The sequence below is a fragment of the Girardinichthys multiradiatus genome, chromosome 1 (genome assembly GCF_021462225.1).
Source record: "Girardinichthys multiradiatus isolate DD_20200921_A chromosome 1, DD_fGirMul_XY1, whole genome shotgun sequence".
Classification (NCBI taxonomy): domain Eukaryota; kingdom Metazoa; phylum Chordata; class Actinopteri; order Cyprinodontiformes; family Goodeidae; genus Girardinichthys; species Girardinichthys multiradiatus.
In genome coordinates this window covers 39,976,756-39,995,890 of record NC_061794.1, presented here as the reverse complement: position 1 = coordinate 39,995,890, position 19,135 = coordinate 39,976,756, and the positions used below count along the sequence as shown (strand labels likewise).

At 39.5% G+C, this 19,135-nt stretch overlaps 1 protein-coding gene across 1 annotated transcript in view; it reads right to left on the bottom strand.

Moving 5' to 3' along the window:
- itga5 (integrin, alpha 5 (fibronectin receptor, alpha polypeptide)) overlaps positions 1-19,135 on the bottom strand; it is a 50,562-nt gene that overhangs the window by 10,707 nt on the left and 20,720 nt on the right. Inside the window, exons 3-21 of the mRNA XM_047362547.1 lie at positions 17,678-17,778; positions 16,724-16,847; positions 16,540-16,601; positions 16,399-16,444; positions 16,176-16,301; positions 16,046-16,090; positions 15,812-15,855; positions 15,552-15,608; positions 14,097-14,149; positions 13,780-13,988; positions 12,548-12,739; positions 12,405-12,450; positions 11,655-11,768; positions 9,401-9,456; positions 8,889-9,040; positions 8,624-8,761; positions 4,293-4,360; positions 1,671-1,821; positions 1,487-1,579 (exon numbers count right to left, since the gene is read on the bottom strand). Coding sequence (XP_047218503.1) covers positions 1,487-1,579; positions 1,671-1,821; positions 4,293-4,360; positions 8,624-8,761; positions 8,889-9,040; positions 9,401-9,456; positions 11,655-11,768; positions 12,405-12,450; positions 12,548-12,739; positions 13,780-13,988; positions 14,097-14,149; positions 15,552-15,608; positions 15,812-15,855; positions 16,046-16,090; positions 16,176-16,301; positions 16,399-16,444; positions 16,540-16,601; positions 16,724-16,847; positions 17,678-17,778 — 1,877 coding nt within the window. The remainder of the gene's footprint in view (positions 1-1,486; positions 1,580-1,670; positions 1,822-4,292; positions 4,361-8,623; positions 8,762-8,888; positions 9,041-9,400; positions 9,457-11,654; positions 11,769-12,404; positions 12,451-12,547; positions 12,740-13,779; positions 13,989-14,096; positions 14,150-15,551; positions 15,609-15,811; positions 15,856-16,045; positions 16,091-16,175; positions 16,302-16,398; positions 16,445-16,539; positions 16,602-16,723; positions 16,848-17,677; positions 17,779-19,135) is intronic.

Here is a 19,135-nt window from a genome sequence, read left to right as displayed (position 1 = left end):
AAAGACATTCAAAACTTGTTTTAAAATTACAGGTCATATTGTCACTACCCAGCTAACATAGTTTACAGTCTCAGTAAATATGTGCCAACTTGTGACTCAGTCAGTAAAGAGACCATTTCCCAGCGGGAAGCTTGGGTAACAGATGGGAGTCTCTACTTCCGGTCGCAACCTTTCCGGACACAAGCAAACTTTTCCTTGCCATTCAACACCCTCCGCCCACCCCCACAAAAGCAATGCATCATACAAGCATCAGCAATTTATGATTTAATACTGTAATGAAACATGCCTTAAAAACATAGCACAACATATTACTCTTTTGGTGCAATCATGATAAAAATCGCACCACAGATTCCACTTAATAACTGAAAGGAAGCCAGCATTAAAATATAAACTGCAAAAAACTAAGTACACCCTTCCTGTTTTCAATAAATTCTAGAAACAAAGTCGCAGTGAAACGATGTTAATTGAATGCAGATCATCAACTGGTCATTAGAAAGTGTGATCACTTCTATAAAAGCAGGAGTTTGGTCAGTTTGCTGCTCCTGAGTTTACATTGATGTGTTAACACAATGTCAAGATGGAAAGACTTCAGCAATGACGTTAGAAAAGCAGTTTTTGCCAATAATATAATTTACAATATATTTAATCTAACTAAATTAGTTAGATTAAATAAATCACAATTAATTTGATTCATTGTAAAAGCTGCCAGTCTCTTCAGTAGTGGATATTCCAGCAAATGCAACCCAAGTTCGGACCAGTGAGCGGTCAGAGAAATTGCAAATAAACAAGCAAGTGCTCCATGTTAAGCTTATTCGGGCCGAATTAACATATCGAATATTAAGGTTTGAACCGTACACTTAGATGAAAAGAACAGATGTGGCTTGTTTAGAAGGATTGTTAGGAAAGAGCCTCTTCTGTCTAAACTGAGCCTGGCATCATGACTTAGTTTTCCAGATTGGCACCAAAATAAACAAAAATGCATCTTGAACAATGTCTTTTGGACAGATAAGAGCAAGTAAAGATGTTTCTTCATAGTGCACAGCACCATATTTGGTATAAACCAAACACAGCATATTGACACAAAAACATTACACCAACTGTTAAGCGTGGTAGTGGAGGGGTGATGATTTTGGTTTGTTCGGCAGCCACAGGACATGGGCACTTGGCAGTCAATAAGTCAACCATGAACTCCTCTGTACACAGTAGTACTGTATTTCCAAGACAAATCTGAGCCTATCTGTACGATAGTTGATGCTCGACCCAAACTGGGTCACGCAACAGGTCAATGATGTCAAACAAATGAGCAAATCTACAACAGAATGTATATAATGACTAAAAAATGAAAAAAAAAATAATAATAATTGTACGGAAAATACTGGGTCGCTAAAGATGGTTCTAGAATTAAAAGAGAAGTGTACTTTCTTTTTACCATGACACTGTGTGGTAAAAAAAATCAAATGTTCCAATAACAGATGAATCTTCTTACATTGGTGCCTGCCTTCATTGGGTTGCCCAGATCACAGCTGAGGTATCTGGTCTGGTTCTCAGTCTCGTAGCTACAGGTAAGTTGGGTGAGGCTCTGGAGAAACAAAAAAGACACATTCAACCCATTAGTCTCAGAAAGTTTGAGATTCTACACTCTGGATTTTTTTTAAGCGTTTCCCTCTCACCTCATTGTTACGGGCAATACCGCTGTAATCTGCCTCAGGGGGCAACGCAACATACAGCTCTGCCTCGTACGCTCCTCCCTCTCCCTCGTTCCTGGCGTTGAAAGTTAAGGTCAGCGAGTTGTCATCGCCAAGATAGACTTCCTTCCTGTCACTGAGGGCCCAAGAGAAGAAAAAATGATTGATAGGTTAAATTATTGAACTTGTTACAGAAACAAGCAGAGGTTAGGGTATACTAGGCTCATAAGAGTGTAAGAAGTAAGATGTTTTCAAAGTGTTTGTTGGTTGTAGACAAGATTAGAGGCACAGTGAGCAGCATGTCAAAGATGGAAAGAACATCAATGAATTAATCTCACGAATCCTACTACAGTAAAAAAAAATTTATGTTATGGTAATAGTCATTCATGCAGCACAACACCCGCCGCTATTCCCTACTTTCTCTTGCTCACCATGGTTTAAAACAGTGAGAATTGGAAGAGGTGCAAACTTTTCTAATTACAGCCTCCTCTCATGAATAAAAACATCTGATCCTCTGCTAGCCTAAGCTTCAAGCGTAGTCTGAGTCCAACCCACTGGCATCACAATTTAAAAACGAAATGAAAGCTGACAACTAAAAACACCAAAAACCCTAAAGCTTCTGCAACAGATCCCCCATCCAATAGGTTATGTGATTTGGCTGCAGAACATATAAAAACAACATCCTAGGGAATGTTAAATACTTTTTGCCGCACATTTTACTAAATCTTTGTCATCCTGTCGGCTCCTCTAACTACAATTAGCTTTCTATGATTTACTACAGAGCAGACAGAAACAACAAGGGACTATTTTAATAGCACTAATCACAATCGCCAATGCATTATTACATATCCAGCCATATGTATACAGGGGAAAATGATCACAGATGGGAGATAAATATAGGAATGTGAGATCAAAATGACAGAGCAGAGAAGGGAGCATCGAGAAGGCAGTTATTTTTAAGGAAAATGCAAACAGATTTCTTGGTTGCTCTCTGGTAAACAGCTATCCAAACACACCACTTTATCTCCTCCATCTTCTGTTTGCTACAAGGAGAAAAGTGGTACTTGTTTCTATGGAATGGTGTCATATCACTGTATGATGTTATGACCATTAAAACTCGATTTCTGGCATGCTAAATGAAACAAAAACCAGCTGTATTTAAGGTTAAGGTCCTGTTTGCACACGTCAAGAGTTCAGAGTGACCTTGTTCAGAGTTTACAGAGTACAATTACTGACTAAAGTATTCACGGCCTCTGAAACTTTTCACATTTTATTTGGTTACAGCTACAAACTTCAATATATTTTATGACAGATCAGCGCAAAATATGACATAATTGTGAAGTGGACAGAAAAGGATACAAGGTAGAGACAGTGACTGTCCACTGTCTCTACAAGCTCATCCAGGAGGAGTGACTGCTACAAGTCTCTGACTCGATGCAATCTGCTGGGTTTCCTTAGATAGAAAAACTTTTTATCCAATTTGAATAAATAACTGAATCTGACTGCACCGTTCAATGATTAGGATTAGGTGGAATGTCTGTACCTGACTTTTGTGAAGTGCCTTGAGACAACGTGTGTTGTGAATTGGCGCTACATAAATAATCTGAATTAAGTGAATTGAAGGTTTTCTTAATCTTGTACAAAAAAAAATCTAAAAATAGTGACGTGCATTTGCATTCATCCTCCTTTACTCTAGCAAAATCCTGAGCAAACAATCTATCATCTGAAAATCTAAAAAGTATGACCTAACAATGGGTTAACCTATGAAGACATGGAAATCCTCCTACAACCAAAAGCCAGTGAAGGAGACTACTAATCACAAAAGTAGCCAGAGGCCCATGGTACTTATGAAGGAACTGCAAAGATCCAAAGCTCAGGAGGGAGACGCTGTTGATAGGACAACTTTTAGTCCACAAATCCGGCTTTTATGGAAAAGCGGTAAGAAGAATGTTTTAAGAGTTCTCCTTTGCAGTTTGCCAAAGGCCATATGAGACACAGCAAACGTGAAAGAAGGTGTTCTGGTCAGATGAGACCAAATTTCCACACACCGCCCTCACAGTGGAATATGGTGGTGGAAGCATTATACTGTAGGCTGCTGTTTTTCAGGAGGGAAAGAGAAGTTGGTCAGAGTTAATGAGTAGTTTGATTAAGTTAAATGTGTGTCAATACTGGAAGAAAACTTGTTACAATAGAATTGTTTAAGTCCAAGTATATTTATATGTTGGAAACGCCACAGCAAAGTCTAGATCAAAATCTGATTGAAAAGCTTTGGGAAGATGCTTCTATCCACTCTGACTGAGTTGGCGTTATCTTGCAAAGAAGAATGGGCAAGAATTTCAGTGTGTAGATGTGCAAAGGTGGTAGAGACCCAAAAAGACTTGCAGCAAAAGCATTGGCTCAGGGAATAGAATGAAAACCACACTTTTAGGAAATTTATTTGTAAAGAATGTATTTCCTTTCACTCCAAAATTCACAACATCAAAATGTACAATGAAGTTTGTATCATAAATTGTTAAAATGTACAATGGGTATTAATATTTTTTCACAGTTCTCCATGAATATTGATTTTCTAAAATCCATATCAGACAAGGATGTGAGTGGACTTACCTATGGACTGCCAGCTTTAAGTCAGGAACACAGACGTTATCCTCTCCGCAGTCCAACAGAATCTGAACCTGAAAGATAAACAAACAAGTGATAATGAGTTAATGTAATGTGGCTGCAGATGGCAAGACGTTCTGACTCATTCAACATATGAAAAGAAAGCAAACTAAAATCACATATTCGTAAACAGGACTTGTGCAGCAGGATGCAACATGTGGCGTGACTCACACATTCCACCAGTCTGCCATCCACCAGCCAAAGAACACCTGGGCGGCAGCTCAGACAGTCCCAAAAATCAGCTGTCCTGATATACAAACACGCATGGAAACAATGAGCAGGTAGCAGCTTGGAGCGCGAACTAGAGACGATCCTAAGCGCACAGCTGCCAGTTCTCATCCATGTCCCACAACACAGCTCTATGTGGTGAACCACGTTTCACCACATACCACACCACCCAGCAAACCGCCGCATATGATCACAAAGAAAGGAGAAGGAGGGAGGTTGGGATCCTTCAGCTTAGAATACGCTCTAAGATACAAGATATCTTTGTTGACATGAAAACAGGAGTCAGGCTTCAGAGATTACAGCTGAGGGAAAGACAAGAAAGGAGCAGAAACTCCAGCAAATGATTGGATGACCGCTGAACGTGTGGCGAGGCAGCGGCAGGGGAAAGCCCTGCGGACTGTTAAATTGCAAGCCGCTGCAACTGACAGTGTGATGCTGCTTGTGACGATGAGGATAATAAATAGAAATGTAAAAGAGATTACAGACAGCATAGTGCCCTTCTTGTTATTACGCAATCTACGGGGCTCTAATTATGGACACCATGGTAACCACTATGCTAACTCGACCACATGTGAACCTTTGACTGGTCCGTCCTGTCAGCGCAAGGCAGGTTTATAGTACCAATAGTGCACTTTAGCAGCAATATCAACAGAAATGTCATTATCACACAGGAAAATCAGACAACAGGCAGTATGAATCATTCATATTCAGTCAATTAGATGAGGCTATTTCAAAAACAGCACAAGCATTGATACACACTTTTAATCGCTTCCAGATTAACTCCCTCAAAAACAATGTCTTAAAAAAAGGTTTAAATTAATAGATCTTCCCTAAAGCCATAAATTACATGTGGACTATGTTAGGATGAGATAGAAACTACTCCAAGAACATTAGCCATCTCTCATCCCCCCTGAAAAGAACTTGGCACAGCGAAGTGAAGTGTTACAAGGCCTGCCACACATTCTCAGAACATATGCAGAAATCAATAGAGCATCGTGTGTCTCATCTAACCCAAGGCTGCGGTGCAATGGTCACTCTTCACTGTTTACACAATGCTGCACCGATGTAATATAAGGCAAGATTAATGAAATATCTTGGCAGTCTGACACTGTTCCCTTTTACACACACATACACACTCATATCAAGTTTACTCTTTATTTAAAATATGTTTCTTATACAGTTTCAGGATTAGTGTTACATCTCAGGCTTGTCTCAAGGTTTTAGTTCAAAAACAGACCACCTCTGTTAGAGGACAAATTGCTTTGACATCTAGAAGAGACATCAGCGAAAGAGACCAACAGGAACCAAGTCAGACAAACTATAATACAGAAAAAAAGATTTAAACAAAAGAGTTCAAATCACGATGACTGCCATTTCTTAAGTACTCCAATAGTCAATTCTAGACTTGCCAATGGTGCATATTCCAACACGGCTGAAAAGATGCATGTTTCGACAGTTCTAACTGGTTAATTTCACAAAGACTTTCACCAGATGGAGAAATTTCATGATTTGTGTCCTCTCCGAAATATAAAAATTCCTTTAGTTGTATTCAGATTTTTTTTTTTTGTCTGTTTTCCAGCAAACTGGTTTCAGTGCTAAAACTGAGTTAAGTGCTTTTTTAGTACTCTGTGCCACAAGAAAAAGTGCTAGCATCAGGAGCTGGGGGCCAGGCTGATAAGGACCAACAACCAACCAAAAGGTTTTTTTAAACTCCAGAATTAGAACTGTTTTTTTGATTTGCCCAGTTTAAGACAAGAAACTAGATGGGTAACGAAATCTTATCAGTTCATTCCAATATTTCTTGTCAAAGTAAAGTCTGCTCACAAGGTGCTATCCAACTCCTGGATGCGAAGGGGAGTACTTTAAATTTGATGCCGTGGTCTAGCTACAGGGGTTGGACAATGAAACTGAAACACCTGGTTTTAGACCACAATAATTTATTAGTATGGTGTAGGGCCTCCTTTTGCGGCCAATACAGCGTCAATTCGTCTTGGGAATGACATATACAAGTACTGCACAGTGGTCAGAGGGATTTTAAGCCATTCTTCTTGCAGGATAGTGGCCAAGTCACTACGTGATACTAGTGGAGGAAAACGTTTCCTGACTTGCTCCTCCAAAACACCCCAAAGTGGCTCAATAATATTTAGATCTGGTGACTGTGCAGGCCATGGGAGATGTTCAACTTCACTTTCATGTTCATCACACCAATCTTTCACCAGTCTTGCTGTGTGTATTGGTGCATTGTCATCCTGATACACAGCACCGCCTTCAGGATACAATGTTTGAACCATTGGATGCACATGGTCCTCATGAATGGTTCGGTAGTCCTTGGCAGTTATGCGCCCATCTAGCACAAGTATTGGGCCAAGGGAATGCCATGATATGGCAGCCCAAACCATCACTGATCCACCCCCATGCTTCACTCTGGGCATGCAACAGTCTGGGTGGTACGCTTCTTTGGGGCTTCTCCACACCGTAACTCTCCCGGATGTGGGGAAAACAGTAAAGGTGGACTCATCAGAGAACAATACATGTTTCACATTGTCCACAGCCCAAGATTTGCGCTCCTTGCACCATTGAAACCGACGTTTGGCATTGGCATGAGTGACCAAAGGTTTGGCTATAGCAGCCTGGCCGTGTATATTGACCCTGTGGAGCTCCCGACGGACAGTTCTGGTGGAAACAGGAGAGTTGAGGTGCACATTTAATTCTGCCGTGATTTGGGCAGCCGTGGTTTTATGTTTTTTGGATACAATCTGGGTTAGCGCCCGAACATCCCTTTCAGACAGCTTCCTCTTGCGTCCACAGTTAATCTTGTTGGATGTGGTTCGTCCTTCTTGGTGGTATGCTGACATTACCCTGGATACCATGGTTCTTGATACATCACAAAGACTTGCTGTCTTGGTCACAGATGCGCCAGCAAGACGTGCACCAACAATTTGTCCTCTTTTGAACTCTGGTATGTCACCCATAATGTTGTGTGCATTTCAATATTTTGAGCAAAACTGTGCTCTTACCCTGTTAATTGAACCTTCACACTCTGCTCTTACTGGTGCAATGTGCAATCAATTAAGACTGGCTACCAGGCTGGTCCAATATAGCCATGAAACCTCCCACACTAAAATGACAGGTGTTTGTGTTTGTGTGAGGAAATGGTTCTTTAACTGCCATGTTGTGTTGACCAAGTCAGGTAATAAAGACTTTTGTCAACACACCTCAAGCACTTTAAATCATATGTGTGGCCACATTATGTTTCTCGGTAGAAAAAAAAGAAACAGCGGGAGAGCGACAGACAAAAAACAAGTTGTATTTGTTCTGTAAGGATACTGTGACAGGCTAAAATCTTATCTCATCTCAGTCTGGTGAGCTATATTGGTTGTTGCAACTCTACCAAACAAAACCTCAGAAACACTGAGGTTTAAAATGAATTAAGTCAGATTTGCACAGGGATAACATGAGCTCATTGCCTCTTATCTACCCGCTGTTTTTTTACACATAGTTAGAGTAGGTCAATGTATCACATAGAGCTGGTATAACCACTACTAAATCCATTAATAGTGTTTCCAACTAAGCTTTTAAACGGTCAGCTCTTAAAAAACACCAGGTGTTTGATTCGCCTCATTTAAAAATTAGAAATGGTTCCGAGGTTGTGCTCTGATCATGAAAAAACAGGTCCAGAAACTAACTGGCTCTAGCACCAGCCATGGTAAAGCCCAGGAACTAAACTGACGGGAAAACCCTGCTAGTTCTCTTCCGCAGGCTAGGTGCTGACTGTTCATAGCAACCTCAAAACCTATAAAAACAGAACTGTTCCTTTGAAATGAACAAATTCTCTCTTTTATCAAGCTGATCAAAGTCAGTAAATAGTTGCCCGCTGATAAAAAGAATAAGTCTGCGTGGAAGACTTATTGCCTTCACCTCTCTAAGTATTCTCTAAAATGAAACCCAAATTATTAGTGAATATTTGTCAGTTTTATTTATATTTGAAAGGCTTATAGATCTACAAGATTTACTAAAAGATAAAGCAATTTGAAATTATGTCCAAGTACCTTCTGCTCAATAACGTTGGTGGTCTGGTAGTTGAGGATGGGCCGCAGGCCACGGGAGTCGGTGGCAGCTTTTGGGTCCAAGCTGAAGTTCAAGGCCACAAAAATGGAGGACAGTTTATCCCTGAATTCTTTCTCATCCTACAAGTAGAGAAAACACATTGTAGAGTTTACATAAACACCTGCTTTGTAGAGATGAAGAAAATCTGTTCTTAATCCAAAAAAGTCAAAATGCTATTCATTTTAAAAAGTGAAAGATTTGACATACTTTTATATAGATCTTTGTGTGGTTGCACAGACGTTCCCCATGGCGAACCCTCACAGTTTTCTGGAGCAAAGGCTGCTGGGAATCCAAGAACAGAGCCCTTTTCACAACACCTTTCTGCTTGTGGCTGTCAAGCTGCACCTCCACCTGAAAGTCTGGAACACAAATAAGCATTCATTGGATGATGAATGCTCACGAGTCACCTAATGACAGGGCTGAAAAAGCCCTCTGTAAATTCTCTAAGGCACTTGCAATATAGCTGATGTAACTTAAACAGAGAGGCAGAGAAAGCATCTGTGCTAAGAGAAAAGGGTAATAAGAGATAATAACTAATGATAAGAAAAGTGATTGAATGTAGAAGAGTTGCTTATTAAACACTGCCAGAAAAAAATCCAGAGATCTATAGTTTCTGTCAAAACTATGCGTCACTGTTATGGATCTCAAACGCTAACATTGGTGGCCAGTTGACGGCTTGCATGCTTGTAATAAAGTGCAGATGTGGAAAGTTGGCTCACCTAGATTGGCCGGTAGGTGTTTCCCGTCAGCAGATATGCAGTAACTCAGATTGACGCTGTTTTAGACACACACAAAAAAAAACTAATCAAAGGTTTAATAACAAAGGCAGATTTATTCATGAAAAAGATTCAGGTTAAACACACAGTACACACAAGACCATCAATTTTCATTTTCATTGTGTCAACTTCTTTCAGGGTTCAAATCACAAGGCGTGTGGAATACTGGAAATGCAACGAATAACGTGAGAAATATTTAAATGTTTGGAGACAGAGCTGGCATCTGACCACTCTCGCCAGCTGGGCTGATAAAGCATTGGGTCTCCGCTTCCACCGATCTACCAGTCGACACACAGAAAGCAACAGCGGAGTTAAGAGGGGTGAAATTGTGCAAGACTCAGGTTTCAGTGCTGACCAGTCAGTGGCTGTCTGTATAAGCCTGTAGACCTCTCCCATGACATCAGCTTCACAACATGCTTCTACTGCTGTCCAAATACCACCGCCCCCACTTTAACTGATAACCCTAGACAAGAGAAACAAAGACCAACAGTGAAATCTGGAAAATGCAAAAAATATAATTGCACCTCTTCAACTTTTCCATATTTTGTCACATTACAAACACAAACTTCAACTTGTTTTACTGCCATTTTATGTGCTAAACCAACACAAAGAAATGCTTAATTGTGAAGTTATTTTTTATTTTATTTTTTTACAAACAAACATCTGAAAAGTGTGGCCCTGCATGTGTATTAAGCTTTCCTGGTGCATGTCTTTGTCTTAATCTAAGCCATTCCATTGTGGCTCTGGGTTTAAGTTTGGGGTCTTTCCTGCTGGAAGTTGATCCTCCACCCCTGTCTATAATTCTTTACAGCCTATAACAGTTACTCTTCTAGTATTGCCCTGTATTTAGCTCCATTTTATTTTCCCATCAACTCTTATCAACGTCCCTGTCTATGCAGAAGAAAAGCATCCTCACAGTGTAATCTTGCCAACGCTATGATTTACCTTGGGGATGGTGTGTTCAGAGTGATGTGCAGTATTGGTTTTCCACTAAAAAGTTCAGTTTGGATTGGACGTGTTTGCTATGGTCCATATATGCCTTGTGGCAAACTTTAAAAAAGGAAACTCTTATTGCTTTCTTTAAACTATATCTTTTATCTTGCCACTCTTCCACAAAGGTAATTCCATAATGGTTATTTTGCAACTGTATTTATACTAGTACATTAAATGCAGGTAGATTCTATTTTCCAAACGAGTGACTTTTGAAGGCAATTGATTAATTTGATTTATTGAGGAGCATCAGAGTAAAACACAAATACAAATGCATGCCACAAATTTTACTATTTAATATATGCTCCATATATTATTTTTTTTCAACTATTAAATGAAATCTCACTAAAACCCATTAAATGTTTTGTTCAACACATGACAAAATATGGAAACATTTAAAAGGATGTGAATACTTTTCCAAGGCTCTGCAGGACAGGAAAAAAAATGGCAATCTTGTTGAAACAAAGATGAAAAATGAGAGAATAAGACAAAAGAATTACAAAGCCTTCTTTTGGGGAGTAGCAATAACTTCACTTATATACGCCTGTGTCTGCACAACTCAGGCTCACAGGAGTCTACGTGTCCTGATGTTTCCCAGCTGTGTTACACCACACAACAATATCTCATTCAAACCAACTGCAAAAACCTCCGAGCCCCTCCCCTCCCGACCTCCTTCCCATTATCCCCTCTGCTCTCCTTTCACCCCCACCGAAAACTCCTCATCACCAGGCAACGTAGCATAATCAAGACATATGTGTATACAAGAGTTTCCTTTATGAATCAGGATGTGGAGAAAGGGGGGTTAAAAAGCAGACACACGGGTACGGCGTCGACCATGCTGAGCAGCACGGAACTGTCATCTGTTTCCTCTCCCCGTTTCTGAAGCTGAACTGAGCACATTAGGAGGAGGCCAAAAATGGCCAACAAAGCTCCTATTCAGCATGATATTTCTCCATTTCCCAACAGAAGGGGTGAGATAAGGAGCCATTCTGAAAATAAGTCAAATAAAGTCCGCCTTCATTGCACTCCAGCACTATGTCAGCTGACATAAAGGATATTGCTTATAAGAACTTCCTGGCAGGGTATCAGTGTTTATGTATGGGGGAAATGGCCAAGCTCATCCTTTTTTTTTTTCACAGAACAGTCAGGTCAAACAAAAAAGTCACGGGACCAAAAGAGTTTAATTCAGGATAAGTTTAATGCTTACCAGGAAACAGGAATGCTGGAGTTTCCATTGGTGATCAGGCAGGTCTTCTCTTCAGGGTTGATCATTGTGGGAGAAACTACCAGAGAGGCGCTCGTGGTGACAATTGGCCGAGATCTTTGGACAGAAATAAAAAAAGAAGTCAGCCATTAGGTATTCAGGGTTCCTACAGAGTTTCCAGGTTAAAACCCAACACCTTTTCAGACTGAAGTTTTTGTTCTGATATTTGTTTTGCCAATTTTAAAAAGGTACAGATGCAAAAACACAGCAGAAACTACAGTCTACATGTCTACAGAAACCAGGCTTCAGCTATGGAACACAGCTATGGAAACTGCAAAAACTACAGGAAGAAAGGATAGATGGACAGATCTTAGAGAATGGAATAGCAAATGAAGCCTGGAAATACAAATATTGCTTATGTCTTTCCATAATTTTCAGATCTGAAAAATATCAAAAAGAAATACTAGACCAGAATACATGGGAACCATTAATATTTCATGTCTACTTTAAATGGCTTGGGAGATATTTTAGACCTTGAAACTTGACACTAGAAAACAAATAACTTGATTCATTTTCAAGCTATTCAGCATACATAACTTTAGTGTTGCAGAGGTAAATAGGCAAGTTAGAACATTTCCTATTTTTGGTCTTTACATACAGCCTGGACACAAAGATGGATATTGCAACTCTCATTTAACTTTTACCATGAAAGCAAATACACATAACATACAGGATAAAGGTTTGAAAACATACCTATAGAGAACTGCCTTATTAACACCAAAAGCTCCAACAATGAGATCTGGAAAATAGAAGAACACAAGTGTAAAAATCATACCCTAGATAAAAAGGTGATTCTAGTCATTTTATTTAAATACACATAGTGAACAATCTCTTACCAGGGTATCCATTCATGTCCAGATCCTGAGCACCTCTGAGGGCAAATCCAAAGCTAGCAGGAAAAGCACCAGCAGCCCATTGGCCTACAATCACCTGAGATGGCTTTTCCCTGAGGCCTTCAAAGTATCCGTTGTAGATGTAGACCAGTCCCTGCCGATCATCACCTCCAAAGGGACAGCTTATAGCCACATCTGCACAAAAGGTGAAAGATCATGAAAATGTGAGCTGTTCTTGTCTGCTACAACAAAACAAAGAACTTCACCGAATTGCAATTTGCAGTATGACCTGGTTAGACTGAATTAATAGTCTTCCATAGAACTCCAGTGATTGAAATCTCAAACTTTACTATTAATTCTAACATTCTAGGAGTTACATGTGATCAATGAAATGGCATGAATGAGTCAGACTTAACATTTTGACTCAACCATTTCCTATAATACGCAGTGGGTGTATTATCTGACTGAGGTTATGTGAGAACATAAAAGATCATTGTTTGACACAAGACCATACACTGCCCCTTCGGGAGATTACAAAAAACACACTTTTGAAAAAAACTTGACATATGACTGAATCAATAGGGGCATCCTGACAGCCAAAGAATGTTGATTGTCATTGCACAATAAAGGCTTGATAGTAGACGCCAATCAAAGAGGCTAAGTGGTCCAAATTATCTGTAGTTTGGTTAGTTTAGCAAGGTGGAATTTATTGTGATTATGATCATGCAACTTTCACTCAAAATCCATCTGCTTCAGTAGTAAGGGCTCATTACAGCTAACCAACCCATTTTTTTCTATTGTTTTAACAGGTTGTTATTAAATTTAACCATTCCCCTGCATACCACATGTAAAAATAAAACAAAACATGGTGCCAATAACTGTTACTTCTACATGTTTTTCCATTATTACTCGAGTAGTAACGACATCTCGTAACATAGAATCTTGTGATTTTTAAAACCCACAAAAGTTCTCATCAAACCAAACTGATATAAGCATCTAAATGTAAGCTATTATAAATATGAGGGCTTAGGTTATGCAGCAGGATCATTGTTCTGCATGAGATAAGCGAGTATGGACAATTGATGGATGAATGGACTATAACATTTGTTAGATGATCTGAAACATGTTAGTGTAAGAAAACAAAAGAAAGGAAGACTTTTTATGGGCACTGTATGGTATCGTCTTATTAGCCGGATGTACGATTACACTCCTACTATTTATAGTTCCAACCTTACCATTGAAACCATCCTGGTTCAAATCTCCTAGAGGTGCAATGGTGCTGCCAAATCTCCCAAAAACCTCGCTGCCTGTCAGGGTAGGTTTACGGAGATCCATGTTTAAAGGGCTGCGCTGTAGGTAAACATAAACCCGACCCATCTCTTCCAGACGACCATCAGAGCCTCGGACCATGAACATGGGAGCTCCCACCAACAGATCAACCATCCTGCAACCGTGGAAACAAGACCAGACAGACTCATAAAGTCAGATATAGAATCTTGAAAGAATCACTGCTGCAGTTCGAAAGTATCAAGTCTAGACTGATTCAACTCACCCATCACTGTTGATGTCAGTTGTTGCCAGTGCATAGCCAAAATACGACCCCATCTTTGAAAAAGAAATAAGTTGAACCAGAGCATATCTCTTTTGTTTATTGTGATGTATCCAGAACAAATACTACAAGCTTCACACTAAGTTTTTCCATTACTTTAACAAAAAAGACCTAAAGAAAATGAAAAGCCTAATGAGTTTTGCAGATTTGACCTATTTGGTGTCTATCCAGTTCTGTTTTATTTTAGTATGCCATAATTCTTAGCCCGAAAAGTCATAAAGCCAGCTTGAGACGTCACAGTGAATATAAGTTCTCATCTGATTTTATTTATGCCACTGAATCATGTTTAATGAAGTCGGTGCTATTTTATTCTTGAACCTAATTGGTCCAGGTGGCACTAGGTTTTCCCTTTAATAAAATGCTTTGCAAAAATAGTCTTGCCACTTGAACATGTCAACATTTTGTCACATTACAACCACTAAGTTTGATGCAGCTTCTTGGGTTTTTGTATGATAAACAATTGAAAGGTGGAAGACAAACATTACATGATTTGAAAAAATACCAACAAATCTAAATAGTGTGACGTACTTTCACCAGCTTCCTGGTTACTGCTAAAAAGGTTTCCTTACAGCATGATGCTGCCACCATTATGTTTCAAAGTGGGGATGCTGTGTTCGGGGTGACCAAAAATGTTGGTCTCACCTGACCGAAGCACATTCTTCCACACCTTCTATTTTTCCTTTACATGACATGTGGTAAACTTTAAACAGGACTTTATATGGTCTTCTTTAAATAATGGTTTTCTATTTGCCTTTAGTCATTCACTACTTTGTGGAGCACATGACTAATAGTTGTCCTGTCAGCAGATTCTCCCACCTGAGCTGTGGTCTATGCAGCTCCTCCAGAGTTACCATGGGTCTCTTGGGTATTCCCTGGTCTTTAACCCTTGAACTTTAGAATCCCCTCCAGTTAAGTTGGACGGGCATGATTGTTTTGCAGTTGTGTCCTACAATTTCCACTATCAGATAATGATTTGAACTTCTACATTTTATCTGTGACCTGTCTGGTTTGTTCCTGAGTCTTCATCCTGTTTATTCTCTTATGTTCTCTAACAAACCTAACAGTTGGATTCATGCTAAGACTAAATTTCACACACCTGGACTCTATTTACAAATTAGGTGACTTCTAAACAGTTGCAGAGTGGTATAGTAGTGAGGTGTGATGAATATCAATCAATCCCAAACTTTTGGACTAAAACATTTTCAAAACAAAAAAAATCTTCCTTCTACTTATACTTTATACTTTGTGCTGGGCTGTCACATGACATGCCTATGAAATACATTACAGTTTATGGCTGCAATGTGACAATGTAAAAAAGTTTAAGGCATGGCATTGTAAATTAGCTTTTGTTAATATAATATTTTTTTATAAATAAATTATTAAACTTCTTTAACTTACCTGCTCACCAGTTAAATCCATCAAGGTGGTCAGATCTGAACCATTCAAAATGGAGACCTGCAACAGAGAAAGCACATATGATGAGCATTTTTACTGGGTCAAATATATGCAGTTTCTGGAATTTACTGTAAAGAGACATTTCCCACTTTAACAATCATACACAGGCTGTTTAACTCTTTTGCCATTTCCCAAATCTTAACCCCTGACATTATATCACTTCAACAAGTGAAATAATTTAAAGTATGATTTTGTTTTCTTACCAAACCATGAAGCAGAAGTCGTTTTGGAACCCCAGTTACAAAATCTAGGATGAGAAACAAGGATTTTATGGTTAAAAAAAAAGGCACAGGTAACACTAATAGAGCAGAAAAAAAATAATCCAGATTGACGATACTAAATCAGTGATCACATTAAAAGTTATTGGTCCTTATTTGGATTGTTAAATTAATACATCATTCCACTAGACCTCTGCAATATGTGATAGCTTGACCTACCTTCCACCTGATCACCACTGAATTCCCCAACAGCGACAGAGTAACCTGGAAACCGTACATGACAGACGTGAGGCTAAACTTTCACAGCAGAGAAAAGAAATTATAACAAGATTTAGTGAACCCTGCTAACCTTGGTAGCTGTCATCGTGTACAGCCCAGACATGTTTGGTCTGAACTTCACCCTTTACTCCCTGCATGAAATAGCCTGGATAGTAGGATTTGATAATGTCTTCTGTAGCTGCAGAGATCACCTGACCTAAAGGTAGACAGAAGAGCAAAACCATAAAGAAATTGATCTCTCCCAGTTTGGTTTCAGATGACTGTACAACATAACTGATCTTTGTTGTCCGTACCCTGCCAGAAGTAGCTGCCGGGTCCACCCAGAACCACTCTGCCATCCTGAAAAACAAAAAAACAAAAAAAAAAGAGTATGCGTTATATAAGTGAGTACAGCAGAAAAAAGAAAAGGTGATAAAAACTAATATGGTAATTACCATTGTAAAGTCAGCACTGAATCCTCCCTGACAATAACCCTGTCCCTCTGGACCACTGACTTCTGAAACAAAGGACGGAAAATCTGGTCAGGAATTTTTATTTCGCCCAATCCCCTGGTTTTAGGTGATATTCCATCAATAGGATAAATACATTCACCCACTCTAAAAAACCAACTCCAGTTACCTGTCCGACAGGGAGCATACTCCACAAATTTGGTGAAGTTCTGAACTGAGAGGTAGCAGGTTCCTGTGGCATCAGAGTGGGTTTCATCCTTTTTCGTCCGCCAGTAGTAAAGAGGGGCGCAAGCCTGGATTACAGCGTTGGACAAGAGAGACAAACATGGCAGGTGTTAGACATCATGATAAAAAGGCACACTGACATTATATTACACACAAGCAACTTTGTTTGATAATAAGAAGAATTCCTGAAATTCTGATGGTTCCTGCTACCTTACCAGGACTTTTGTCTGGTTCTTTCTGAGTAGCAAAGTAAAGAGGGATAATGGCAAATATACAACACACTTTTCAGATTTTCATTTGTAAAGATTTTTGAAAACCATGAAACATTGTCAATCTATATCACAAATATGCAATAAGTTGTGTTAGTTGTCTAGTTGGTCTATCTCATAAAATCTCAATGCCATGTGGCAAAATATGAGAAACTCAATACAGGTTTCAAAGCAGAGCAAGAAAGAAACTTACTAAAGACAGGAAGCTAAACTTTGATGTAGCATGAGGAAATAAAACATTGCCAGTTCATTGAGATGCTGTCTGAAAGGTCGATTTGAACTCTATTAAGGTAGCACACATCAATGAGGAAACATTCCTGCATCCCAAGCCAGTCTTATTGAGGCAGCACAAGGGTTACTCAGGGCCATAATATGCAAATTCTAAAACTTTTCTCATTACAATTACCATCACAAATCACATAAAAATTACTTTACTATTATTTGGTTTGATTTGCCATTTCTTTTTTGTCATTTCTATTTGTGCACACAGTTTTATTCAGGCTTAAAACTGGGTGGGGAAGAACAAACGAGGGAAAACAAGGAAGCCAATCTTAATTTTAATAATGAGTAGCAAAATCTAAACTTTGCCCAACCCGTGAATACTTCACAAAAGTGGGGGATCACCTTACCAGAATTGTGTCACCGTGAGAACGCACTGTGGCACCAAACCACTGGTGGGACTTGAAATCAATCTGGTACAATTTGTTATTAAGCTGGGTACTGCGGTCTCCTGGGAAAACAGATACAAAGAAAAAGACACTGAGTTATAGCCAGATGATAAAACATGCACTCACTCAGCTGGACCTCAGCTATCCTATTTATCCCTTCCCCTTCCTTCCTGAGACTCGTGAAAACATCTGTGCAATTGGCAGACAGCTGGAATTTTGACTCCAGTTACAGTTTTTTCATGCAAAGATCAACTGCATGAGAGTTTGAAAAGGTGGGCTCTGCCAGCACATCACAGCTAAGAAGATAGAATGTATCTTGGCTTGGCAAGGTCCAATCTGGACTGGCCTGTCCTGTCTTGACCCTGCTGACCCTCTGCTGTGTTTGGCCACCTGGCCAGTAAGACTGATCTGATCTCCCACTTTGACAAACAGCAGGTGATATGACAGATGGTCTCAGGAGTCAGGTTTAAACATGGCTTCATTAGAACACACGTTACATATGTGCATCAATAAATTGAAAAAGCAAACTAATTGATTAGGGAAGGGGGACCCCTCACCACCACATAGCTCATATCAGTGCAAGATCAGACATTTGCAGAAGAGCATGGCAGAGTCTGGTGGGATTGACAGATAAAGAATGAGATTAAGCCCTATGTGGATGTGATGAGTGGTATCCATGTCTGCCTTTAATCATTCATTTCAGCTATAGAGGCAGCATAGAGCTGAAGATGAAGGTCTGCTCTGTGTCTTGGTGGAAACAGCCTTAAGTCTGGGGTCCAAGGAAAACATACACACACTCTGGCACCGGCATCCTAGCAGCAACTTTCCATTCATCTTTGTTAAGGCACACTTTACTCTCCTGTTATCTGTTCTCATTTTCATTGCTGGCTCTGTTTTTATTTTTCATTTTTCTTACAGTCTCACTCAAGTCTCCATGTCTACACAGCAAAATTCTCTCTATTGCTTACAGGGAATGTACTGTTCCCCCTATTAAAATATTAAAAATGCTTTTTAATGACCAGTCTACATTTTGCATAATCCAGAGATAGATAATTCCAATGCCATAAAGAGGATCAGTCAAGTTCTCACATGGCAGATTTATTACGGTGTCATTTTAACGATTAATAAATGGATCTGCTTGTTCTGTGGTCCGGCTGAAGGCACCCGGCTAGAATCACATAAAGCCCTTTGAGATAATAAGCAAGGAGATTCAAAGAAGACCCAAAGATGGGACACAAAAAGAGATGGGCAGGTTACCTGTGTTAGGATTAACCAAGGCTGAACACTGCCAATCAGCTGACTTAATGAAGCAACTACACTTTTATACCAAGTTTTAAAATATTTATTATTTTAAAACAGCAAACATTTTCTGCCATACCATTCCTACAGTTTAAGATGCTTTAATTGGCAACCAGGTAA